Genomic DNA, 27,755 nt, shown 5'->3' on the forward strand with positions numbered 1-27,755 from the left:
GTTATTGTCTTGCTGGAAAATCCACTTGTGGCCAAGTTTCATATTCCTGGCAGAGGCAACCAGTGGTGGAAAAAGTCCCCAATACTCATACTTTAGTCAAATTAAAAATACCTTAATAGAAAATGACTAAAGTGAAAGTCACCCAGTAAAATACTACTTGAGTAAAAGTGTTTTGTTTTAAATATAAAGTATCAAAAGTAAATGTAATTGCAAAAATATACTAAGTATCAAAAGTAAAAGCATAAATAATTTCAAATTCCTTATATTAAGCAAACCTGACAGCACCATTTTTTAATGTACGAATAGCCAGGAGCGCACTCCAACATCATTTACAAATGAAGCATTTGTGTTTCGTGAGTCCGCCAGATTGAGGCAGCAGGGATGACCAGGGATGTTCTCTTGATAAGTGTGTGAATTTGACCATTTCTCTGTCCTGCTAAGCATTCCAAATGTAATGAGTACCTTTGGGTGTCAGGGAAAATTTATGGAGTAAAAAGTACATTATTCTCTTTAGGAATGTAGTGAAGTAAAAGTTGTCATATTAATAGTAAAGTACAGATATTCACAAAAAAATACTTAAGTACTTTACACCACTGGAGGTAACCAGGTTTTTGGCATACATTTCCTGGTTCTGGGTAAAGTTCATGATGCCGCGTTTTACCTTAGTCTGTTTCCGGACTTGACATAAGCACAGACAAAGGATCTGGATGGATTTTGTATGGAGGAATGGTCCAAGATCCCTCGTAACGTGTTCTCCAACTCATAAAACATTTTAGAGAAAGGTTCAGTGCCGTTATCCTCGTAAGGTATTGAAAACAGGGGTGTCAATAATTGAGCCCTACCTCTTGAGAATATTACTTGTTAAACAAAATCTCCCTCTGAGCAATTGTATTAGTATAAAAATCACTTCCCAATAATTTTTGGGGATACAATATAGCTCAGTATTTAAATTATTTTATACAGTCATTTTTTGCTCATCTTTATCAAAGGTGTCAATTTCTAACCTTACGCCCACTGTACGCTATAGTAAGGCAGTCAAATGACAAATTAGTATTAAATAGTTCTATATTCCCTATTTGATAAATCTAAGCATAAATATCTATTATATACACTTAGTTTAAGCTCACTTCAAATGCAATTTCATCCATCAAACTGCTGCAAACACGAGCTACATCTTTCATACATTTTACCAATCCTGACTTAACAGATAAGTATAGACTAAAGACAACACGTCTTTCTCTTAGATCCAGACCAGTTTTCTCCTGCATAAAAATACATCCAGAGCCTTCATAGAAGGTAAAACCTCGGTTAAAAACACACAGAATCACGGTGGATACTGCTTTGTTTAGCCACCCTACTGTTAATAGTAGTCAATGTCTCACAAGGCATGCATTGGAATTTGGCAGTTTGAGTGAGGAAAGATCTGTAAGAAACCTCATCTCCAGACTACTGCTTTGTCTACCATCAATACTTATGAGGATAACTTGTAAAACGCACTATACAGTGTATAGTTTTGCACCTATCATAATGGTAACAGACTAGTAACTGATAATAGGATTGTAATACTGTACCATAGCACTGCAATTGGATAGTGGACACATCACCAGTGTGAAACAAGATGGCAGTACTGCAAGTGTCTTCTTCAGACACTTTTACTTGAAATGCACATTCTCTGGCAGAAAAGGCGTATAATATCATAGTACACATCACTTACAACAGCAACTTTCCTCTCGAACTCTAGTTAACATTTTGCCAAAGCTGTCATTGGTGAGTCATTGTCTCTTGGTTTTTGGTTTTCTTGACATAGAATGTGCCACAAAAGTCATACAGAGAATAAACTTGACATTTAAGAGTATACTGAACTAACTGTACAATGGTCCCGAGCCATTTGCCAAAGTGGGGCACTTTCCAATGGTCATTGGAATGCCTCTCCAAAGCCTCTTGTCTTAAACACTCGTGTTGTTCACCCGTTTGGTTAAGTGACACTATCATTAGCACCAACCTCACACACTTCCTCCTCACACCCACCTCGGCTGACCCCCAGACCAAACACAGATGAACCTTGAACCTGCATCACGTTCTGAGAGTTGACCCCTAAGAGCACTCCAGAACTGGCCATGGTCAGGCAAGAGACAGCATTACTGCTGCTACCTGTACTGGAATGATGTGGGGACAAGACAGAGATCCCATTCCTGCCACCAACGACACCGTGACCGGACTCGCTGGTCGAGAGAGGGACATGAGGGAGATGCTGTGGGGAGATCCCATCAGTGCGGTCGGACCCTCCCCCATCCTCGCTCCTGCCAGCCGCCCCGCTCCGTCCCTCGCAGTGGGTGCGGTGCCGCATGAAGCTGTCGCGCCACATGAACTTCTTGCCGCAGCCGTGGCAGTCGTAGGGCTTGAGCCCCGTGTGGGTCTTCATGTGCTCCGTCAGGTGGTGCTTCATCTTGAACTTCTTGGCGCAGACGGGGCAGTTGAAAGGCCGCAGGTCCAGGTGCATGTTGATGTGACGGTCGCGCATGCTCTTGTGGGTGAAGGTCTTTCCACAGTGGCACATGAACACCTTCCCTGAACTCCCGCCACCACCCCCGTCCAGTCCATCTAAGCCACCGGCCAAACCCCCCTGTGCTGACAAATGGACTGCTCCATGCTCCAGATTTGGCCCTTTAAATGGTGCCCCGGCCATACCACCTCCCATTCCTATGGGTTGAGAGGAATCTAGAGAGGATTGTCTGTACATGAGGATCTGGTTGCCTTGCATGTCTATGGGAAAGAGCTGAGCTCTGGCAGCAGCAGCAGACTGGACTTGGCCTAGTAGGGCTGAGACGGTTCTGCCACCACTCTGACCAGCGCTGTCATGAAGGTGCTGTGGGAGAGTCTGGTCCATTAAACCACTGTCAAACTTGAGGTAGTCTTCAGAAGACTGGCAGTAATCCATCTATGAGAGAAAGTGATTCAGTTTGGTAACGATCCAAAAATACAGAAACTGACACTCATTCCAAATGCACCAACCTAATACAGTTGTCCTCCTGATAAGTTTAGAATGGTAATTAGCCACATCCACTGACAAACATATTTTGCATCAAGGGTTTGACTAACCTGTGTCTCCATCTCATGGTCCGCTTTGCTGCTCAACTCTCCAGACAAAGTCCTAATGTTGGATATGTTGAACGTCCTCTCCCTCTCCCTCAGCATCTCCAACTCTCTCTCCTCTTCCTCATCTGGCCCTTCCTCACCCGACACCACGATCAGGTCATCGTCCTGGGGCCTCTCTGTTTTTACCACCACCCACTGCTTCCGGGGCATGATGCTGGGCTGGCTGTATGTGGGCCGCTTCTGGAGAGGGGAGGCATCCCCGTCTTGGTAGGACGACACCCCGAAGCTATCGCTGACTCCAACCTCTTGGTCCGAGACAGAGGCCGTCGGCTTCCTCCTGCTGCTCCCTCGCTTCCTATGGTACAGGAGCTCTTCTTCCTCTTCTTCATCCTCTTCTTCGATGAGGAAAGCCTCCTCACCCCCAGAAGGGGTGCAGTAGCTGGGGGTTGAGTTCACGCCTCCCTCCCCTGCAGCTCCAGCGGCCGCCACTCCCCCTCCGAAGTTGGTGTCTCTGGGGCTAAAGTAGTTGGTGCTGCTGGGAGACTGGCTCTCACTCAGGGACGGGCGGCTGGGAGGGTGAGTGGCCGGCTGGGTGTTGCTTCCCCCAGCTTGGGCACTCCCAGCCCCGAGGGAGCTTTCACTGCTACTGCATCCATGGTTCCCCTGAGCTCCCCCAATGACGCCCTGGGCTGCACTCCCACTCCCCGTCACCCGCCCCTCTTTGAGGAGCTCTGTGCACTTGTCCACGATGTGCCACATCTGCAGCACGCTGCCCACGGTGAGGTAGTTGACGATGTCTTCGCGGAGCATGCGCAGCTGGCCCGTGTAGGCGCAGCTCAGGACGCTCTCGAACGCCAGCGGGTCCATGACGGCAGGGATGGAGACGGTGGACATGTTCTTCAAGAGCACCTGGGGGGAGGAGGGGGTTGATGAGACAGTTAATGATGGTTGGCGACATCCAATGCACAGGATCAAAGTTATTGATGTAAACTCTCACTTCAGTGTAGCACAATCAGTAGCTGTTAGAGTTAAACTATACTGAACAAAAATATGCAATATTCAACAATTTTACAAGATTTTACTGAGTTACAATTCATATAAGGAAATCAGTCAATTGAAATGCATTAATTAGGCCCTAATTTATTGATTTCACATGACTGGGCAGGGGCGGAGCCATGGGTGGGCCTGGCTCCTAAGTGGGTGGGCGTCATGGCTCCCCTCCTAGCCAATCAGAGTTTTGGCACCCCTCCTCAGTTCATGAAACCAGCAGTTTACATGTTGCATTTATATTTTTGTTCAGTCAGGCTATGCAATGCACCAGCAAACAGAACAACAGACACACACCTGGTCGTGAAAGTAGGGTGAGGATGCAGCCAGCACACAGCGGTGGGCCTTGAACACCTGCCCCTGGACCTGGATGGAGAGGTCACAGAGCTGGCCCTCCTCGCGCTGCCTGTTCAGGCTGTCCAGTACAGACGCCTGGGAGCTGGGGAAGCACACCTGTACCACCGAGCCAGAGGGGGCACCTGAGCTGCTGCTGCTACAGCCCTGCCCCATGGACAGAGAATGCATCTAGGCTTTTGAAGAGATGGAAAATGTAGTTTGTGAAGGAATAATTCATTGCATGACGTAGTGGATGAATGGTGTATATCCTTTCATTTACTTACAAGTCGTTAACAGTTTTCCTGAGATGAACCCTTTATTAGTGCTTATTACTGCCTACAAAAAAAAAGTCAACCACATTCCCAAAACAGCCATATGAAATTGCCCTAGGTGGTCAATCAACCAATCAAGACCCCTTCAATGTAAGCTTTAAAAATCTCTTATAATGCATTAACTCAAATGTATCTGAATGACAGACACCACCTTGCTTGAGACTCAAAAACATTTACGAACATTGTGGAAAAAAACAATATTGTTGATAAATAATGCAACAGCCTACAGCAACTGGCAGTAGACAATTAAAACGTGATGAGTAGCAGTCTTTATTTTGCCACATGCATAGCAAAATAGCATATTGTAATGCAATTAGTTAACGGTAGGTAGCTTAGCACAGGCTTGCAGTCAATCAATCCTGCTAACAAGCCAGGAGTTGTAGCCAAATATAGCTAATAACAAAGCAAGCTGGTTTGTCAGCAGTCTGCGCCGGTGGACATCCGTTGAAAAGGCAGTGTTGTGAGTTTCTCTCATGACAAAGCATAGCTAGGTAGCTTCAAGCTCTCAATCATGAGAGCATAATTTAGCTACAACTATGTCTCTCTAGCTAGCTAACGTTAGCCTGCTAAAATGTATCAAGCTAGCAAGCTAAACACCACTTACCGTTTTAGAATGTGCACCTTTGAAACAATTACGTAAAGCCAGACTCTATCCTGACTAGCTATCTTCTCTCCGTTGATTACATATACATTTCCAATGATATGATTTGTTTCCCATCATATTTGGCAGACAACCCGTCATGCACCGCCTTTGACGAAATGTCAGACATACTGACCAGCCGCCTAAAACCAAGCTATGACAAATACGACCTCTTGTGGCGTTTAGTCAAATTGGTAAAATGTTTATTAAACCAGAGAGGTGTATATAATGACGAGATGCTCATGTCTCCACCATAGATGGGAAGGTAGGCGACAAGTTTAGGACTGCATTTAAACCCAAAGAAACGTATTGGGCATATTCTAGACATAATTTGGCGAGAGTGAACGCTCGCTTTGATTTTTCCACTCCGATTAAATTGTATCATAGGGCGGCGCACAATTGGCCCAGCGTCGTCAGGGTTTGGCCGGAGTAGGCGGTCATTGTAAAATAAGAATTTGGGATCGGCGTTCTGCTTGGCGGGACGCTTAAACTAACATAGCCTAATGTGATTAGCATGAGGTTGTAAGTAACAAGAACATTTCCCAGCGTTTAGACATATTTGGTATGGCCAGAAAATGTAAATTATTGTTAATCTAACTACACTGTCCAATTTACAGTTACTATTACAGTGATAGAATACCATGCTATTGTTTGAGGAGCATGCAGTTATTAATTTGAAAATGTATCAATAAACCAATTAGGCACATTTGGGCAGACTTGATACAACATTTTGAACAGAAATGCAGTGGTTCATTGGATCAGTCTAAAACGTTGCATACAGTAGATGGCAGCAGTGTACAAAATCTAAATTGAGCCTAAACTACTATGTGATTTAAATGGCCTTTCTATAACATTTCAAAGATGGAACAAAAAAAAAGGCATGTTTTTTTCTTTGTATTAGATTTTACCAGATCTAATGTGTTATATTCTATTACATTAATTTCACATTCCCACAAACTTCAAAGTGTTTCCTTTCAAATGATATCAAGAACATGCATAACCTTGCTTCAGGTCCTGAGCTACAGGCAGTTAGATTTGGGTATGTAACTTTAGGTGAAAATTGAAAAAAAGGGTCTGATCCTTATTAACTCACTTACCTAGTTAAATAAAAGGTTAAATAAAAACATGTAATGAAGTATTTCAGCTTAACATCCGCAACAGATCTGGAAGGCAACATTATCAGACCAAATAACCTTCATTCTTAGAAGGGCTATAAAATCAGCCTCAGTTTACAGATGCATATTAAAAGCAGACTGTCAGCTGGTGGTAAAACATCCAGTGATGTTATGGTGATTTTTTAAAGAGGTGGATCAACCCTGATCACGCTTCCTATACTTAAAATGCATTTTTCAGCAAAAGGTGAGTAAACTTTTAGGCAAAGAAAAAAGGTGGGTAAACTGCATTTACCCTACACTACTGAAAACATCCATTAGGTAAAGTACAAGACAAACAACAAGCCTTACAAAATTAGCTTTTATTGATCTTTGTACATCGGATCCAATTGATTAAAAATGAATAATATGAAATGAAGCAACCAATACAAGGGCATGAGTTTAAAAATCACAATGTACAGACAACCACACTCAATCCTCCGAGGCAGCTTTGGAGGAGGTACGTCAGCTTTTGAGTTTCTGTACGGGATAAAGCTCTCCTGGAACACCGACAAAGAGTGGGAGGGAGGGTAAGCGAACGCAATCAAGCTATAACTTACAAAGCACTCATTACTCCATAAGCTTAGAGGCATTGGGCTGTAAACAGAAACCTTATTGGCCAGCGCGGCGATAACAATCCCAAGGTTGGTCAAGGAGCAGTTGATGGCTGTCATCTCACTGAAGTGGTACCCTTGGGATTGGCTCTTCTGCACCTGCTCACTGCCAGCCAGGTCCAAACACAGAGAGGCTCCAGACAGACACAGAAACAGTCAGGATTCTCATACCAGAATGCAATCAATCATGATGTTATATTTCATCTTTTTTTCTTTCTTAAAACTGCATTGTTGGTTAAGGGCTTGTAAGTAAACATTTCACTCTGTTGTATTCGGCACATGTGACAAATAACATTTGATGACAGGATTATTATTTGTTCTCATTTCAGATCTCAGCCTTTGTGTAGTTGCAGATGTACAAAACGTAGACCACCAGTGAACACGCTTACATTTGTACGTGACGTCTCTCCCAGAGTTCTCGCCCTCAATGTCGAGCTGGAACACCGAGTGCGAGGAGTGGTCATTCATGTTGGTCCGGGCTGTGGATCGATTCTGGTTGGCCAGTGCGATCAGGTTGCAGACCTGGAAGGACAATTGGTCAAAATGGACACATTATATTAGCCTTTTGAATAGAGGATACTTATACACACACACACACACAGTTGAAGTCGGAAGTTTACATACACTTATGTTGGAGTCATTAAAACTCGTTTTTCAACCACTCCACACACTCCACACATTTCTTGTTAACAAACTATAGTTTTGGCAAGTCGGTTAGGACATCTACTTTGTGCATGACACAAGTCATTTTTCCAACAATTGTTTACAGACAGATTATTTCACTGTATCACAGTTCCAGCGGGTCAGAAGTTTACATACTGTGTTGACTGTGCCTTTAAACAACTTTGAAAATTCCAGAAAGTGATGTCATGGCTTTAGAAGCCAAGTCAGTTACACCAGCTCTGTCAGGAGGAATGGGTCAAAATTCACCCAACTTACTATGGGAAGCTTGTGGAAGGCTACCCGAAAAATTTGACCCAAGTTAAACAATTTAAAGGCAATGCTACCAAATACTAATTGAGTGTATGTAAACTTCTGACCCACTGGGAATGTGATGAAAGAAATAAAAGCTGAAATAAAGCATTCTCTCTACTATTATTCTGACATTTCACATTTTTTAAATAAAGTGGTGATCCTAACTGACCTAAGACAGGGAATTTTTACTAGGATTAAATGTCAGGAATTGTGAAAAAAAATAGTTTAAATGTATTTGGCTAAGGCGTATGTAAACTTCCGACTTCAACTGTGTGTGTGTGTGTGTGTGTGTGTGTGTATATATATATATATATATATAAATTACCTCAATAGTGGTAATGATTCAAAGTGTCCTTTTATTTTGCCCATTTAGGATTTGAAGTGTCCTACATGTCGAACACGGGAGGTAGAGCAGTTCTCTGATAAACCTGTAGTGGAGGTTCAAATCACTCTGCAATATATGTTTTCTTGTCCCATACACCAGATACGTGCAGTGAAATGTGTGGTTTTTACAGGGTTAGCCATGGTATATAGTACAACATCCCTACAGCAATACTGGTATGCATTTGTACACACTAGTGATGTGCAGTTTTAACTACTTTTCACAGACTTGAGTCATGATTTGTTTTTTCTGACTGTCTCGTTCATTTTAGTTGTTCGTTTGACCTGCTAGTACTGGCCGCAGCGACTCCTACAGCAGGGTTAATAATACACCCTCCTCCAGCTCAGAGGCTCAAGACGTGCTCCGACCACCAACTAACATTCTGTCATATGCACGCAGGAAAATAGATCATGAGCGTAGAGAAGAAAAAATACATGTTTAGAACTGGTAATGGATCGAATGGTGTAAGGATGACTGCAATTAATTGATTATTGAATGTTATAAATGGATACAACTCCGTTCAACAAACTCAAAACAAATCCCTGGAGGGGCTGCAGTTCGCAAATGACTGTGTCCATCACCTTGCCTGGCTGCCCAGACTCCTTGCGCCGGCCAAATGCTACGCCACAGACGCTAGTTTCTTTTCGGCATCGTGAGATGCATGTAGAGAATGACAGAGCAGCAGAATATTTTAGTGCGAGTCGTGAGGTTACTTTTCACGAGCAATGCATTCTGCCAAGAGTGGTTCACAATATAGTCCGGCTGCGGCCAAAACTAGACCTTGTTTCAAATGTATCAAGAAATAATCAAATTTGTATGCTAAGTGTAAACTGGGAAAAACGAACAAGAATCCAGTCCAAAAAGTGAAATGTTGCAAGTACCATTTTCACCAAAAAGTGAAATGTTGCAGTCACACCAGATTCAACTCATTCCACTTCAATGTGAAATACATAATCTGATCAGAAAAACAAAAACGCATTGACACAGTAAACGTCAAACAAACAAGTTTAAATTCCCTGTTCAGTGTAATAGAACTGTTTCAGCTGAAGGGACAGCTACCACGCATACCGATGAAAACCAATGGTATCATCACTACCTGCCATCCCTGCTCCCACAATTTCTTGGAGGCCTGGAAGATCTGCTGCACGGCCCGGGGATGACCCCACGCATGTCCTCCATCTCTTCATGGTGTAGCTTTTGCCACTGTCTGTAAGCGAAGCAGCACACGTTGTAGCCGTCCAGGGCTGACTGCACCAGGAGGGAAATCTCCTCAAACACATCCTGTTGCCGTGTGGAGGGCCCAAACACCACAGTCTCTCCTCCAGGTTGCGGACCATGTCCTGGGTCTCCCTCAGGGTGGTCTGGCAACGGGAAAGAGTGGAGCCCTGCAGAGAGCTGGGTCAGGTAAGAAGAGAAAAGCCAGACATTGATCCATCAGAAGCACCTAAAAATATATATATATATTGGGCTGCAAAGGGGGTTCTGGCAAAGAGACGTAATGGCAGTGGGTTTGAATGAGGCTGGACAAAACGACTATGCCAGACTTCCTCTGATATTTCTGACCAAGGAGCAGAGGCAAGACTGCCTCATTCAATACAGCTATACACCATTCATCTCATGTCACAACAGTCAAGGTGATCAGTTGTCACAATGAGTAGGCCTGCGTGCTATTTCACTTCTTGTGTGGGAGAACATGTTCTGTCAATGTGTTTTTTTGAAAGCTTTATTTTGGCTGGATTAAGTTTGTTTCCCCTATCATGTATGGGATTTGTATATATATTTTTTTTTTTTCCTTGTGCAGTTGGTCGGGGCATTACACCTTTTTGGGTTGTAGTCTGCCATAAAAATCCACAGAAGATGATGCTCGACCTGCACATTGTGAAGCTCGGCCTCCATGCTCTTTCTCAAGCCCAGAAGAACGTTGTGCTCCTCAGTGAGGTTGCATAAGGTCTTCTCCAGGGAGGCCTTCTCACTGGCTACAATGGTCAGCTGCTCTTTGACGCCAAACAGGGTAGCCAGCTCCTGCTCATAGTGGTTGCAACACAGAACAAAACTGGGTAAGATTGGCAAGCACACCAAAGGGACCTAAAGAGTAACATGTAGTGACACTATCATGTTATTATTACTGCACTACTGGCTAAATGTATGCATAAAGTTATGACTGGTATAGGACTCAAGAAAGGTGAGAAATCATGTCAGCTATACACCCACTTGTTTTGCTAAATCAACACTTACCTCTTAACTTCCTTATGCAAAATAAGTCACTCTTTCCTATGTGGTTACAATGCCCTTTCCCATGCCACTACACCCATTTTCACATAATTGTCTACCCTATGCATGCTCCATGGTACTGCTCCTTGGTACTGCTCCGTGGTACTGCTCCGTGGTACTGCTCTGTGGTACTGCTCCATGTACCCGAGCTGAGTGTGGAGTTCATGTAGCTCTGAAGTGGATGGATGCAAACTTTCTACTTTTAAACTCGGACAAAACAGAGATGCTTGTTCTAGGTCCCAAGAAACAAAGAGATCTTCTGTTAAATCTGACAATTAATCTTGATGGTTGTAAAGTCGTCTCAAATAAAACTGTGAAGGACCTCGGCGTTACTCTTGACCCTGATCTCTCTTTTGACGAACATATCAAGACTGTTTCAAGGACAGCTTTTTTCCATCTACGTAACATTGCAAAAATTAGAAATTTTCTGTCCAAAAATGATGCAGAAAAATTAATCCATGCATTTGTTACTTCTAGGTTAGACTACTGCAATGCTCTACTTTCCGGCTACCCGGATAAAGCACTAAATAAACTTCAGTTAGTGCTAAATACGGCTGCTAGAATCCTGACTAGAACCAAGAAATTTGATCATATTACTCCAGTGCTAGCTTCCCTACACTGGCTTCCTGTTAAGGCAAGGGCTGATTTCAAGGTTTTACTGTTAACCTATAAAGCGTTACATGGGCTTGCTCCTACCTATCTTTCCGAGTTGGTCCTGCCGTACATACCTACACGTACGCTACGGTCACAAGACGCAGGCCTTCTAATTGTCCCTAGAATTTCTAAGCAAACAGCGGGAGGCAGGGCTTTCTCCTATAGATCTCAATTTTTATGGAATAGTCTGCCTACCCATGTGAGAGACGCAGACTCGGTCACAAACTTTAAGTCTTTACTGAAGACTTATCTCTTCAGTAGGTCATATGATTGAGTGTAGTCTGGCCCAGGAGTGTGAAGGTGAACGGAAAGGCTCTGGAGCAACGAACCGCCCTTGCTGTCTCTGCCTGGCCGGTTCCCCTCTCTCCACTGGGATTCTCTGCCCCTAACCCTATTACAGGGGCTGAGTCACTGGCTTACTGGTGCTCTTTCATGCCGTCCCTAGGAGGGGTGCGTCACTTGAGTGGGTTGAGTTACTGACGTGATCTTCCTGTCTGGGTTGGCGCCCCCCCTTGGTTTGTGCTGTGGTAGAGATCTTTGTGGGCTATACTCGGCCTTGTCTCAGGATTGTAAGTTGGTGGTTGAAGATATCCCTCTAGTGGTGTGGGGGCTGTGCTTTGGCAGAGTGGGTGGGGTTATATCCTTCCTGTTTGGCCCTGTCCGGGGGTATCATCGGATGGGGCCACAGTGTCTCCTGACCCCTCCTGTCTCAGCCTCCAGTATTTATGCTGCAGTAGTTTATGTGTCGGGGGGCTAGGGTCAGTTGGTTATACCTGGAGTACTTCTCCTATCTTATCCAGTGTCCTGTGTGAATTTAAGTATGCTCTCTCTAATTCTCTCGTTCTCTCTTTCTTTCTCTCTCTCGGAGAACCTGAGCCCTAGGACCATACGTCACGGCAAACCGGGCATGATGACTCCTTGCTGTCCCCAGTCCACCTGGCCTTGCTGCTGTTCCAGTTTCAACTGTTCTGCCTGCTGTTATGGAACCCCTACCTGTTCAACTCTTAATGATCGGCTATGAAAAGCCAACTGACTTTTATTCCTGATTATTATTTGACCATGCTTGTCATTTATGAACATTTTGAAAATCTTGGCTCTCTCTAATTCTCTCCTTCTCTCTTTCTTTCTCTCTCTCGGAGGACCGGAGCCCTAGGACCATACGTCAGGACTACCGGGCATGATGGCTCCTTGCTGTCCCCAGTCCGCCTGGCCCTGCTGCTATTCCAGTTTCAACTGTTCTGCCTGCGGTTATGGAACCCCTACCTGTCCCAGACCTGCTGTTTTCAATTCTTAATGATCGGCTATGAAAAGCCAACTGACATTTATTCCTGATTATTATTTGACCATGCTTGTCATTTATGAACATTTTGAAAATCTTGGCTCTCTCTAATTCTCTCCTTCTCTCTCTCTTTCTCTCTCTCGGAGGACCTGAGCCCTGGGACCGTGCATCGGGACTGCCGGGCGTGGTGGCTCCTTGCTGTCCCCAGTCCACCTGGCCTTGCTGCTATTCCAGTTTCAACTGTTCTGCCTGCGGTTATGGAACCGCCACCTGTCCCGGACCTGCTATTCAACTCTTAATGATCGGCTATGAAAAGCCAACTGAAAATTATTCATGATTATTATTTGACCATGCTTGTCACTTATGAACATTTTGAACATCTTGGCATAGTTCTGTTATAATCTCCACCCAGCACAGCCGGAAGAGGACTGGCCACCCCTCATAGCCTGGTTCCTCTCTAGGTTTCTTCCTAGGTTTTGGCCTTTCTAGGGAGTTTTTCCTAGCCACCGTGCTTCTACACCTGCATTGCTTGCTGTTTGGGGTTTTAGGCTGGGTGTCTGTACAGCACTTCGAGATATTAGCTGATGTACGAAGGGCTATATAAAATAAACTTGATTTGATTTGAAGTCATCTGTGCTTCCGTCTGTCTGCTTTTAGCTACAGACTCCTTCAGACTTGTTCTCCTGGGCCACCGTTTTGACTTTGCTCTGGTAGTTGGAAATCTTGCCCTCCGTGTCACTAACGTTTTCCTTTGAGGTCCCATGCAGGCAGCCGTGAACCCCCCCCACCCAACAGCTGGTGTTGGTGCGAAGGAAACACATTCAACACCCTCATGTCTTAAGATATGGAAGAGAATGTTTGTGGATACAAGATACAGAAAATGTTAAGGACCATGTGGAAAAAACAGAGACTAGGCTAGTTATCTGTTTTAGCGATGGATGCAATGGGCGGCTTCTGAAAACCTTTTCAGGGTATAAAAAAAATATTATATACACTGCTCAAAAAACTAAAGGGAACACTAAAATAACATATCCTAGATCTGAATGAATGAAATATTCTTATTAAATACTTTTTTCTTTACATAGTTGAATGTGCTGACAACAAACAAACAAGCAACAAGCATCCGCCAACTCCTGGACAGTCTGTGGTGCAACATGGCGTTGGTGGATGGAGCGAGACATGATGTCCCAGATGTGCTCAATTGGATTCAGGTCTGGGGAACGGGCGGGCCAGTCCATAGCATCAATGCCTTCCTCTTGCAGGAACTGCTGACACACTCCAGCCACATGAGGTCTAGCATTGTCTTGCATTAGGAGGAACCCAGGGCCAACCGCACCAGCATATGGTCTCACAAGGGGTCTGAGGATCTCATCTCGGTACCTAATGGCAGTCAGGCTACCTCTGGCGAGCACATGGAGGGCTGTGCGGCCCCCCAAAGAAATGCCACCCCACACCATGACTGACCCACCGCCAAACCGGTCATGCTGGAGGATGTTGCAGGCAGCAGAACGTTCTCCACGGCGTCTCCAGACTCTGTCACATCTGTCACATGTGCTCAGTGTGAACCTGCTTTCATCTGTGAAGAGCACAGGGCGCCAGTGGCGAATTTGCCAATCTTGGTGTTCTCTGGCAAATGCCAAACGTCCTGCACGGTGTTGGGCTGTAAGCCCAACCCCCACCTGTGGACGTCGGGCCCTCATACCACCCTCATGGAGTCTGTTTCTGACCGTTTGAGCAGACACATGCACATTTGTGGCCTGCTGGAGGTCATTTTGCAGGGCTCTGGCAGTGCTCCTCCTGCTCCTCCTTGCACAAAGGCGGAGGTAGCGGTCCTGCTGCTGGGTTGTTGCCCTCCTACGGCCTCCTCCACGTCTCCTGATGTACTGGCCTGTCTCCTGGTAGTGCCTCCATGCTCTGGACACTACGCGTGACAGACACAGCAAACCTTCTTGCCACAGCTCGCATTGATGTGCCATCCTGGATGAGCTGCACTACCTGAGACACTTGTGTGGGTTGTAGACTCCGTCTCATGCTACCACTAGAGTGAAAGCACCGCCAGCATTTAAAAGTGACCAAAACATCAGCCAGGAAGCATAGGAACCGAGAAGTGGTCTGTGGTCACCACCTGCAGAACCACTCCTTTATTGGGGGTGTCTTGCTAATTGCCTATAATTTCCACCTGATGTCTATTCCATTTGCACAACAGCATGTGAAATTTATTGTCAATCAGTGTTGCTTCCTAAGTGGACAGTTTGATTTCACAGAAGTGTGATTGACTTGGAGTTACATTGTGTTGTTTAAGTGTTCCCTTTATTTTTTTGAGCAGTATATATATATATATATATATATATTACACACACACACACACATACATTGTGAAGAAATGATAGAAAATACGTAGGGCTGTCCCAGACTAAAAAAATCTTGGTCGACCAAGAGTCGTCTGTTATTTCTACCAATCATGTGGTCGACATTTTTAAAGGTGTATTTTTCCATATATACAGTGGGGGAAAAAAGTATTTGATCCCCTGCTGATTTTGTACGTTTGCCCACTGACAAAGAAATGATCAGTCTATAATTTTAATGGTAGGTTTATTTGAACAGTGAGAGACAGAATATCAACAAAAAAATCCAGAAAAACGCATGTCAAAAATGTTATGAATTGATTTGCATTTTAATGAGGGAAATAAGTATTTGACCCCTCTGCAAAACATGACTTAGTACTTGGTGGCAAAATCCTTGTTGGCAATCACAGAGGTCAGACGTTTCTTGTAGTTGGCCACCAGGTTTGCACACATCTCAGGAGGGATTTTGTCCCACTCCTCTTTGCAGATCTTCTTCAAGTCATTAAGGTTTCGAGGCTGACGTTTGGCAACTCGAACCTTCAGCTCCCTCCACAGATTTTCTATGGGATTAAGGTCTGGAGACTGGCTAGGCCACTCCAGGACCTTAATGTGCTTCTTCTTGAGCCACTCCTTTGTTGCCTTGGCCGTGTGTTTTGGGTCATTGTCATGCTGGAATACCCATCCACGACCCATTTTCAATACCCTGGCTGAGGGAAGGAGGTTTTCACCCAAGATTTGACGGTACATGGCCCCGTCCATCGTCCCTTTGATGCGGTGAAGTTGTCCTGTCCCTTTAGCAGAAAAACACCCCCAAAGCATAATGTTTCCACCTCCATGTTTGACGGTGGGGATGGTTTCTTGGGGTCATAGGCAGCATTCCTCCTCCTCCAAACACGGCAAGTTGGGTTGATGCCAAAGAACTCCATGTTGGTCTCATCTGACCACAACACGTTCACCCAGTTGTCCTCTGAATCATTCAGATGTTCATTGGCAAACTTCAGACGGGCATGTATATGTGCTTTCTTGAGCAGGGGGACCTTGCGGGCGCTGCAGGATTTCAGTCCTTCACGGCATAGTGTGTTACCAATTGTTTTCTTGATGACTATGGTCCCAGCTGCCTTGAGATCATTGACAAGATCCTCCTGTGTAGTTCTGGGCTGATTCCTCACCGTTCTCATGATCATTGCAACTCCACGAGGTGAGATCTTGCATGGAGCCCCAGGCTGAGGGAGATTGACAGTTCTTTTGTGTTTCTTCCATTTGCGAATAATCACAGAAACTGTTGTCACCTTCTCACCAAGCTGCTTGGCGATGGTCTTGTAGCCCATTCCAGCCTTGTGTAGGTCTACAATCTTGTCCCTGACATCCTTGGAGAGCTCTTTGGTCTTGGCCATGGTGGAGAGTTTGGAATCTGATTGATTGATTGCTTCTGAGGACAGGTATCTTTTATACAGGTAAGAAACTGAGATTAGGAGCACTCCCTTTAAGAGTGTGCTCCTAATCTCCGTTCGTTACCTGTATGAAAGACACCTGGGAGCCAGAAATCCTTTTGATTGAGAAGGGGTCAAATACTTATTTCCCTCATTAAAATGCAAATCAATTTATAACATTTTTGACATGCATTTTTCTGGATATTTTTGTTGTTATTCTGTCTCTCACTGTTCAAATAAACCTACCATTAAAATTATAGACCGATAATTTCTTTGTCAGTGGGCAAACGTACAAAATCAGCAGGGGATCAAATACTTTTTTCCCTCACTGTAGGCATCCTATGTGTTTTAATCAAGTCAACTATATTCACTGAGTTTGTCTGATGCTTTAAGCAAACAGTCTGATTAAATAATTAAAAAAGACACACAAATGACTAGCTGGAGTCAGGACAGCAATTTATTTGATTGTGCTGGGCCAGGCATAGACTAGCTGCGCTGTATTTAAATGTAAAAAGACACAGCGAGTGACAGTGACTAGCACCTGTTGTCTCTCTCTCTGTGCTGCAGCGACCACCACAGAACATCAGTGTTTATCGCTACCTGTCCATTTTGCTGAAGCTGCAACATAATTGCAGCCATTTCAACTGGAAAGTTCTGTTTCCGAAATCCCTCATTTGTTTAGGAAAAACATTCCCTATTCCCTCAACCCTTGCTCTCTTTTTACATGACACATGTATGCATCGCATGCACGAGACCAAAGACCTATTCACACGGGACTAGTGTTAATAGAGAACGTTGGTTGTCATTATTACTCCAGAATGTCCGTTATTCCATAGGACGATTTGGACGGGATTAGTGTTTTTTCTTCTCCAAAACTGCCCCATGTAATCCTTTATTTTTCCCCAATAAATGGACAGTTATGACGGAAGCCTGGAGGTTTTTATTCTAGGTGTGAAGATACAGTATTTCAACATTTTCAGGTGATGGGGCCACACTGATAACTCTAGCTTGGATCCCAAGTTTCTAATCTAAACCAAACCATCTTTCCTATAGTGTCGCCATAACATTTGAATTGAGGAAGTGTGGTCATAATCATTAGGATATTTTAGCGACCTACAGTACGTCCTAAATATCCCCCCAGCCTTCAGATGTGAGCTAAACGGTGCAATTACACTTGAGATGCATTTTAAGGCTATGGATGAGAAAGTTAACTTATCATTTCCAAACGTTTAGGTCAGTTGTATTCTTCTGCTTTGCAATCTATTAAACAGCAAGGATTGCATTAAATAGGCTCAATATTATTTTCTGATACATTTGGTAATATTCAATTCATACGCACAAAACATATAAACAATAGCATTCACTGTGAAAGTTTATAGGCTACATGTAAGCTTACACCTGTCAAACTCAGACATTTCACTCAAAAAACTGGGATGTTGATTCGCACTCCATACTGCCCTTTCCCACCTGGACAAAAGGAACAGCTATGTGAGAATGCTGTTCACTGACTACAGCACAGCGTTAGTGCCCACGAAGCTCATAACTAAGCTAAAGACCCTGGGACTAAACACCTCCCTCTGCAACTGGATCCTGGACTTCCTGATGGGCCACCCCCAAGTGGTAAGGGTAGGCAACAACCCGTCTGCCACGCTGATCTTCAACATTGGGGCCCCTCAGGGGTCTGTACTTAGTCCCCTCATGTACTCCTTGGCCAAACAAGACTCCAAAACCATCATTACGTTTGCTGATGACACAACAGTGCTAGGCCTGATCACCGACAACGATGAGACAGCCTATAGTGAGGAGGTCAGAGACCTGGCAGTGTGGTGCCAGGACAACAACCTCTCCCTCAATGTGAGCAAGACAAAGGAGCTGAACATGGACTACAGGAAAAGGCGGGCCGAACAGACCCCCATTAACATCGAAGGGACTGTAGTGGAGCGGTTCGAGAGTTTCAAGTTCCTTGGTGTCCACATCACCAACGAACTATCATGGTCCAAACACACCAAGACAGTTGTGAAGAGGGCACGACAACACCTTTTCCCGCTCAGGAGACTGAAAAGATTTGGCACGGGTCCCCAGATTCTCAAAAAGTTCTAGAGCTGTACCAGAGAGAATCCTGACCGGTTGCATTACCGCCTGGTATGGCAACTGCTCGGCATCTGACCGTAAGGTGCTATAGAGGGTAGTGCGTATGGCCCAGTACATCACTGGGGCCAAGCTTCCTTCCATCCAGGACCTATATATTAGGCGTTCTCTGCTACTGCACGGCAAGCGGTACCGGAGCGCCAAGTCTAGGACCAAAAGGCTCCTCAATAGCTTCTACCCCCAAGCCACAAGACTGCTGAACAATTAAATCAAATGGCCACAGGACTATTTACATTTGATTTGAACGGATGATCTCTCCGCATGTATGGTTCCCACCGTGAAGCATGGAGGTTTGATGGTGCTTTGCCGGTGACACTGTCAGTGATTTATTTAGAATTCAATGCACACTTAACCAGCATGGCTACCACAGCATTCTGCAGCGATGCGCCATCCCATCTGGTTTGCACTTTGTGGGACTATAATTTGTTTTTTAACAGGACAATGAGGCAACACACCTCCAGGCTGTGTAAGGTCTATTCGACCAAGAAGGAGAGTGATGGAGTGCCGCATCAGATGACCTGGTCTCCACAATCACAACAAGTGCTCACTATACAGTGGGGAGAACAAGTATTTGATACACTGCCGATTTTGCAGGTTTTCCTACTTACAAAGCATGTAGAGGTCTGTCATTTGTATCATAGTTACACTTCAACTTTGAGAGACGGAATCTAAAACAAAAATCCAGAAAAACATATTGTATGATTTTTAAGTAATTAATTTGCATTTTATTGCATGACATAAGTATTTGATCACCTACCAACCAGTAAGAATTCCGGCTCTCACAGACCTGTTAGTTTTTCTTTAAGAAGCCCTCCTGTTCTCCACTCATTATCTGTATTAACTGCACCTGTTTGAACTCGTTACCTGTATAAAAGACACCTGTCCACACACTCTATCAAACAGACTCCAACCTCTCCACAATGGCCAAGACCAGAGAGCTGTGTAAGGACATCAGGGATAAAATTGTAGACCTGCACAAGGCTGGGATGGGCTACAAGACAATAGGCAAGCAGCTTGGTGAGAAGGCAACAACTGTTGGCGCAATTATTAGAAAATGGAAGAAGTTCAAGATGACGGTCAATCACCCTCGGTCTGGGGCTCCATGCAAGATCTCACCTCGTGGGGCATCAATGATCATGAGGAAGGTGAGGGATCAGCCCAGAACTACACGGCAGGACCTGGTCAATAACCTGAAGAGAGATGGGACCACAGTCTCAAAGAAAACCATTTGTAACACACTACGCAGTCATGGATTAAAATACTGCAGCGCACGCAAGGTCCCCCTGCTCAAGCCAGCGCATGTCCAGGCCCGTCTGAAGTTAGCCAATGACCATCTGGATGATCCAGAGGAGGAATTGGAGAAGGTCATGTGGTCTGATGAGACAAAAATAGAGCTTTTTGGTCAAAACTCCACTTGCAGTGTTTGGAGGAAGAAGAAGGATGAGTACAACCCCAAGAACACCATCCCAACCGTGAAGCATGGAGGTGGAAACATCATTCTTTGGGGATGCTTTTCTGCAAAGGGGACAGGACGACTGCACCGTATTGAGGGGAGGATGGATGGGGCCATGTATCGCGAGATCTTGGCCAACAACCTCCTTCCCTCAGTAAGAGCATTGAAGATGGGTTGTGGCTGGGTCTTCCAGCATGACAACGACCCGAAACACACAGCCAGGGCAACTAAGGAGTGGCTCCGTAAGAAGCATCTCAAGGTCCTGGAGTGGCCTAGCCAGTCTCCAGACCTGAACCCAATAGAAAATCTTTGGAGGGAGCTAAAAGTCCATATTGCCCAGCGACAGCCACGAAACCTGAAGGATCTGGAGAAGGTCTGTATGGAGGAGTGGGCCAAAATCCCTGCTGCAGTGTGTGCAAACCTGGTCAAGAACTACAGGAAACGTAAGATCTCTGTAATTGCAATCAAAGGTTTCTGTACCAAATATTAAGCTCTGCTTTTCTGATGTATCAAATACTTATGTCATGCAATAATATGCAAATTAATTACTTAAAAATCATACAATGTGATTTTCTGGATTTTTGTTTTAGATTCTGTCTCTCACAGTTTAAGTGTACCTATGATAAAAATTACAGACCTCTACATGCTTTGTAAGTAGGAAAATCTGCAAAATCGGCAGTGTATCAAATACTTGTTCTCCCCACTGTATGTGGGTACTCCTTCAAGACTGTTGGAAAAGCATTCCAGATGAAGCTGGTTGAGAGAATGCCAAGAGTGTGCATAGCTGTCATCAAGGCAAAGGGTGGCTACTTTGAAGAATCTAAAATATATTTTGATTTGTTTAACAATTATTTGCTTACTACATGATTCCATGTGTTAATAGATAATAGTGAAGACATCAAAACTATTCTACAATGTAGAAAATAGTCAAATGAAAGAAAAACCCTTGAATGAGTAGGTGTGTCCAAACTTGACTGGTACGTGGACATTAAAATCAAGGCCGGTTTGGACCGCACCAAGATTTAACCAATCATAGATGTCTATCTTTGGTTCAGATTTGGTCCGGACCAAAAACCAATGTCCGTGGAAATCAAGGCCGGTCCGGAACTGCACCAAAAAAAGACATTGGTAAGTGCTTACAGTGTTGCCTGAAATGTTATTTTATGAATGCCCATCTATGTGGTTAGCCTACAGTTTGTAAAACACCAAAAAAACTATGTCCAGACAGGACCAAAAAAAGATATTCAAAAGAAGTCTGCCCTTGCTTACTAGGGTGTACCCTGCCATGTCGGCCCGGAATGGAATTTTATGAATGCCCATCCATGTAGTAGCTCCACCATTTGTAAAAACAGGCCATTTCATTGGCTTTATTAGTCCTGATTCTTGTGACTAATCAATTTGGCCAATTAAGCACTGAATATCAGCTACATCAGGAAATATCACGAGCATGTTTGCAATGTGTTTACACAGAAGTATTTCCTTTTTCGCTATAATCACTTTGTCAAAAAATGTACAGATACTAAACATCTAACCACTGATCATTACAATGGGGTGAAACTCCTGGTCAACAGTTGTGATTGTCCATTCCATAACGTCCATATTACTTTGACTTGTCCTGTTTTTAGGATATATTGCTTTGTTAAAACATGCCAGCTCATTTTTTATTTGACTGAGCACCATTTAGGTTAGGCTATTTGATCGGAAAAACCTGCATGATGTAAAATGGTAGGTTTTATGTGTTGTTGGTGTGTCTTGGTCAGTTTAACACAGAAAATGCCGCCCTTGTCAATCTGCCGCCACAGGCGGTCGCCTAATCCTGCCTAATGTGCGGACAAGCCGTTCTTATAGCATATCATAATCACATCAATAAATTGGTTATAAACTCTAAACACCGTAACACGTGAGCCAAATTCATGCAGAGAACGTGACAAATAAACTAGAAACGGGGGAATATTTACACATTGCTCAGGAGGTAAAGTCAGATGTGTGGAATACATTTGACTAGTTGTAGAAAATACTGGAGAAATAAGGTAAGGAGCAAGCGCTGTGTGGATATTATGTGTGCGAAACAGGTGCTGTATAGATTACAATATCATTTCTGACCATTTGGAACAATGTACACAACACTAAATAAAGTATAAGTATACCAGAGAGTCTGTTGTAACATTTTGTTTTGTTAAGCCTTAATTACAGCAAAGACTAAAAACAGTCGCATTCATTTATGAATGCAATTTCCGAAATGGAACGAATTATTCAAGGTTGACTTTATATTAAAACTAAAATGCTTGATTGCAATTCAAAGTGATGAATGACTTGTATGCTGTGTGATGACGTGAACGAAGGAATGATTGATACAGTAGCCTATAGAAGTATTGAAATGTAGGCCTAAGTAAGTTACGGTATTAAGACTAGACAGGATGTGCTCTTAGGCCTACAGCTCGATGGTGGTTATACAAGGCTGCCTACTAATGACAATGACATTACTATAATAATAATAAAGTAATAACAATAAGGCGATCAAGAAAAAGGAGCATTATTTTTTATAAATATTAATTTCCCAACAATTTTGAACAGTGTAAACACTAAATAATTATTAATAATAGCAGTGAAGCTGTTCTAACAAAAGCCTTTATTACAGCAAAGCAAAGATTACAAACAGCTGAATTTGTGAAATTGTTTACTTGACATGTCGTTGCACGAGGCTTGGTGCTCACGAAATCAGTAGGCTATTAAACCAAGTTAAACAGGCAACAGAGGCAGGATCTGTCTTATTTTCTGTAGATATATTGATGATTTATAAAGCCAGGCACAAATAATATTGTTTCTATTAGTGTTGCACCATTTCTTATGTAATATAACCAAATAAACTCAGCAAAAAAAAGAAACGTCCCTATTTCAGGACCCTGTCTTTCAAAGATAATTCGTAAAAATCCAAATAACTTCACAGATCTTCATTGTAAAAGATTTTAACACTGTTTCCTATGCTACGACCTGTGGAACAGTCGTTAAGACACTAACAGCTTACAGGTGGTAGGCAATTAAGGTCACAGTTATGAAAACTTAGGACACTAAAGAGGCCTTTCTACTGACTCTGAAAAACACCAAAAGTAAGATGCCCAGGGTCCCTGCTCATCTGCGTGAACGTGCCTTAGGCATGCTGCAAGGAGGCATGAGGACTGCAGATGTGGCCAGGGCAATAAATTGCAATGTCCGTACACTGAGACGCCTAAGACAGCACTACAGGGAGACAGGACGGACAGCTGATCGTCCTCGCAGTGGCAGACCACGTGTAACAACAGCTGCACAGGATTGGTACATCCGAACATCACACCTGCGGGACAGGTACAGGATTGCAACAACAACTGCCCGAGTTACACCAGAAACGCACAGTCCCTCCATCAATGCTCAGATTGTCCCCAATAGGCTGAGAGAGGCTGGACTGAGGGCTTGTAGGCCTGTTGTAAGGCAAGTCCAGACATCACCGGCAACAACGTCGCCTATGGGCACAAACCCACCGTCGCTGGACCAGACAGGACTGGCAAAAAGTGCTCTTCACTGACGAGTCGCAGTTTTGTCTCACCAGGGGTGATGGTCGGATTCGCGTTTATCGTCGAAGTAATGAGCGTTACACCGAGGCCTGTACTCTGGAGCAGGATCGATTTGCAGGTGGAGGGTCCGTCATGGTCTGGGGCGGTGTGTCACAGCATCATCGGACTGAGCTTGTTGTCATTGCAGGCAATCTCAATGCTGTGCGTTACAAAGACATCCTCCTCCCTCAAGTGGTACCCTTCCTGCAGGCTCATCCTGACATGACCCTCCAGCATGACAATGCCACCAGCCATGCTGCTCGTTCTGTCCGTGATTTCCTGCAAGACAGGAATGTCAGTCTTCTGCCATGGCCAGCGAAGAGTGCGGATCTCAATCCCATTGAGCACGTCTGGGACCTGTTGGATCGGAAGGTGAGGGCTAGGGCCATTCCCCCCAGAAATGTCCGGGAACTTGCAGGTGCCTTGGTGGAAGAGTGGGGTAACATTTCACAGCAAGAACTGGCAAATCTGGTGCAGTCCATTCATTGCAGTACTTATTGCAGCTGGTGGCCACACCAGATACTAGAGGTCAACCGATTAATCGGAATGGCAGATTAATCAGGGCCGATTTCAAGTTTTCATAACAATCGGTAAATCTGCATTTTTGGACACCGATCATGGGCGATTACATTGCACTCCATGAGGAGACTGCGTGGCAGGCTGACTACCTGTTATGGAAGTGCAGCAAGGAGCCAAGTTAAGGTGCTTGCTAGCATTAAACTTATCTTATAAAAACAATCAATCACTAGTTAACTACACATGGTTGATGATATTACTAGTTTATCTAGCTTGTCCTGCATTGCATATAATAGATGCGGTGCCTGTTCATATATCATTGAATCACAGCCTACTTCGCCAAACGGGTGATTTAACAAGCGCATTCGCAAAAAAAGCACTATTTTTATTATTTATTATTATTATTATTATTATTTATTATTGGTACACTATTGCACCAATGTGCCAATGTGTACTTAACCATAAACATCAATGCCTTTCTTAAAATCAATACACAAGTATATATTTTTAAACCTGCATATTTAGTTAATATTGCCTGCTAACATGAATTTCTTTTAACTGGGGAAATTGTGTCACTTCTCTTGCGTTCTATGCAAGCAGAGTCAGGGTATATGCAGCAGTTTGGGCCGCCTGGCTCGTTGCGAACTGTGTGAAGACCATTTTTTCCTAAGACCGTAATTAATTTGCCAGAATTGTACATAATTATGACATAACATTGAAGGTTGTGCAATGTAACAGCAATATTTAGACTTGGGGATGCCACCCGTTAGATAAAATACAGAACGGTTCCGTATTTCACTGAAAGAATAAATGTTTTCTTTTCAAAATGATAGTTTCCGGACTTGACCATATTAATGACCTAAGGCTCGTATTTCTGTGTGTCATTATGTTATAATTAAGTCTATGATTTGATAGAGCAGTCTGACTGAGCGGTGGTAGGCAGCAGCAGGCTCGTACGCATTTATTCAAACAGCACTGCATTTCCTGCATTTGCCAGCAGCTCTTCGCTGTGCTTCAAGCATTGCGCTGTTTATGACTTCAAGCCTATCAACTCCCGAAATTAGGCTGGCAATACTAAAGTACCTATTAGAACATCCAATAGTCAAAGGTATATGAAATACAAATGGTATAGAGAGAATTAGTCCTATAATAACTACAACCTAAAACTTCTTACCTGGGAATATCGAAGACTCATGTTAAAAGGAACCACCAGCTTTCATATGTTCTGAGCAAGGAACTTAAACGTTAGCTTTTTTACATGGCACATATTGCACTTTTACTTTCTTCTCCAACATTGTGTTTTTGCATTATTTAAACCAAATTTAACATGTTTCATTATTTATTTGAGACTAAATTGAGTTTATTGATGTATTATATTAAGTTAAAATAAGTGTTCGTTCAGTATTGTTGTAATTGTCATTATTACAAATATACATTTAAAAATCGGCTGATTAATCGGTATCGGCTTTTTTTGGTCCTCTAATAATCGGTATCTGTGTTGAAAAATCATAATCGGTCGACTTCTACCAGATACTGACTGTTACTTTTGATTTTGACCCCCCCCCTTTGTTCAGGGACACATTATTCAATTTCTGTTAGTCACATGTCTGTGGAACTTGTTCAGTTTATGTCTCAGTTGTTAAATCTTGTTATGTTCATCCAAATATTTACACACGTTAAGTTTGCTGAAAATAAACGCAGTTGACAGTGAGAGGACGTTTATTTTTTTGCTGAGTTTACAATTTCAGAAGCACATGTCTTAGACTGATGGCCTGTGCCACCCCCACGGCCTCCACAATGGATCAGTCCACTCAGGTTTCTTGTACACCATGAGATTTTTCCCCCTACTGCTCGACTAAAGAAATCTCGGTCGACCAACAGCCTATCGACCAAACAATCACCAGTCGACTAAATTGGGTCAGCCCTACAAACAAGACAGTCGACTGGTACGGCTAGCTATAAATATATTTATATCTTTCTCAATACACCGTACCTCACCTCTAGACGGAGCAGCAGCTATAGTGGCTGCTCTTGTAGGCCGAATCAGTTTGACTGCTAAGAGAGAGGAAGGGAAGGAGCAAGAGACCTAATAAAAAAAAATAAAAAACACATACAGGAATTACAGAAAGACTTTGCTAAAACTATAAGAAACAAGAGGTGATGACATTGGCCAAGCCAGTCAATTAAGTGTTTGTAAATAAGGACACATTGGAAACCGAACACATCTAACTGTTTGTGATGTATAAAGGAATGTAACATGTTTGTCATCAGTGCCTGTATTACAGTTTTGCAGAAGATAGCCACACCTGAACAGGTTGTTGGTCAGAGTTCATGCTTTCACTGCTGTTGCTAGAGGAGGACTTTTTTACCAGACATGACTGGTAGGCGGGAGGTGTTCTGCAGAGGGAGGAATATTTGTTAGTGAAATATATATATTTTTATCTAACGTTACAAAGTGATAACAGATTGCAGAAGGCACTCCATTTAGCTACATGTTTTTCTGTAGTTGTCAACAGAGAGAGTGAGAGTAAACTGACTAGTTCCTGGCCTAAGCTTGATGATATCCAAAACCACCCAATTCAGACTGACAGCTAACGTTAGGTTGATAGCTAGCTAGTTATATCAGAGTCCCACTCACCTCTTTATTCATATGACTTGCATTTGTATGTACCTAAACAGAGGGGTCAACATGTAACGTTAACCATAATGGAATCAATGGCATGACAAAGGGCTAGTTAAAAAGAAACCATTGGCTAGTTAACGTTAGCAATCTAACTAGAATGGTGTTTTGAATTACGAACTGCAACTTCGTATAGATTGTAGCTAGATATCCATGTTTAAGTTGTGTGAAAATAGCAAGCTAGCAGGAGTGTAGTTTACTATAATATGTGGTTAGAGTAACTAAAATTAACTGGCTTACTGTACAGTAGCTAACTAACAAGCCAATCTTAGTTGGCTAACTTTACACACCCAGCAAGTCGTGATAAAGCTGATGGAACGGCAAAGCCATAGCAGACATACAGAATTCAACAGCCTTACAAACATATAAACAAGACATTTCACAAATTTCAGTTGAGCAATATTTACTTACCAATCCGCGCGTTCACACTGGTTTCGCTGCAGACACCACACCCATTTGATATCACACCGTCCGATGTAATTGGTTGACTTTAGAACATCCCGTTGAAGGAAACACAATCCCGCCTTCTTTTTGCTTTACTACCCAATCCAACGTAAATGATAGTCGTTTAGGGGATGGGCAATTTTCTGCCAATTCCATTCCCAATACAGAAAATCCATTGATCAGGTCAGTCGTTGGATCAATGAAATGTATTCTGATATCGAATATAAAATAGAAATATAGCTCTGAATCATCAGCATGGCTCTATAAAATAACAATATTCAGTTAAATATGGACATATGAGCTAAATGAATATGGAACTTCGGTCAGATACAGTCAAGAAGGAATTGAGAGAAAACAAAAACAAAGATGGATTCA

The 27,755-nt window shown here is 43.4% G+C and overlaps 2 protein-coding genes across 13 annotated transcripts; both read right to left on the reverse strand.

The window, feature by feature from the left end:
- Positions 1-1,636: 1,636 nt before the first annotated feature.
- On the reverse strand, positions 1,637-5,552 carry LOC139558995 (zinc finger and BTB domain-containing protein 22-like). 2 transcript variants are annotated; one of them, XM_071374570.1, is made up of 4 exons: positions 5,416-5,552; positions 4,441-4,673; positions 3,100-4,005; positions 1,637-2,938 (listed from the first exon to the last, which is right to left on the reverse strand). In XM_071374570.1, exons 2-4 carry the CDS (start codon positions 4,666-4,668, stop codon positions 1,976-1,978), a joined length of 2,097 nt encoding a protein of 698 aa, XP_071230671.1. In that variant the 5' UTR covers positions 4,669-4,673; positions 5,416-5,552; the 3' UTR covers positions 1,637-1,975. The 2 variants fall into 2 exon arrangements, with proteins under 2 accessions (XP_071230671.1, XP_071230672.1); XM_071374571.1 differs by having other exon boundaries at positions 1,838-2,938; positions 4,441-4,668; positions 5,416-5,528.
- A 1,357-nt stretch (positions 5,553-6,909) lies between these two features.
- Positions 6,910-27,476, reverse strand: LOC139558695 (carboxy-terminal kinesin 2-like). 11 transcript variants are annotated; one of them, XM_071374014.1, is made up of 9 exons: positions 27,348-27,476; positions 26,895-26,927; positions 26,563-26,653; positions 26,250-26,342; positions 10,443-10,595; positions 9,670-9,968; positions 7,606-7,738; positions 7,214-7,350; positions 6,910-7,102 (listed from the first exon to the last, which is right to left on the reverse strand). In XM_071374014.1, exons 3-7 carry the CDS (start codon positions 26,587-26,589, stop codon positions 7,726-7,728), a joined length of 585 nt encoding a protein of 194 aa, XP_071230115.1. In that variant the 5' UTR covers positions 26,590-26,653; positions 26,895-26,927; positions 27,348-27,476; the 3' UTR covers positions 6,910-7,102; positions 7,214-7,350; positions 7,606-7,725. The 11 variants fall into 11 exon arrangements, 7 of the variants coding, with proteins under 7 accessions (XP_071230115.1, XP_071230112.1, XP_071230114.1 ...); XM_071374011.1 differs by having other exon boundaries at positions 10,393-10,595; positions 27,348-27,475; XR_011671625.1 differs by having other exon boundaries at positions 7,214-7,738; positions 10,393-10,595; positions 26,250-26,311; positions 27,348-27,468.
- Between the last annotated feature and the right edge of the window lie 279 nt (positions 27,477-27,755).

This window comes from Salvelinus alpinus, chromosome 29, assembly GCF_045679555.1.
Source record: "Salvelinus alpinus chromosome 29, SLU_Salpinus.1, whole genome shotgun sequence".
Classification (NCBI taxonomy): Eukaryota; Metazoa; Chordata; class Actinopteri; order Salmoniformes; family Salmonidae; genus Salvelinus; species Salvelinus alpinus.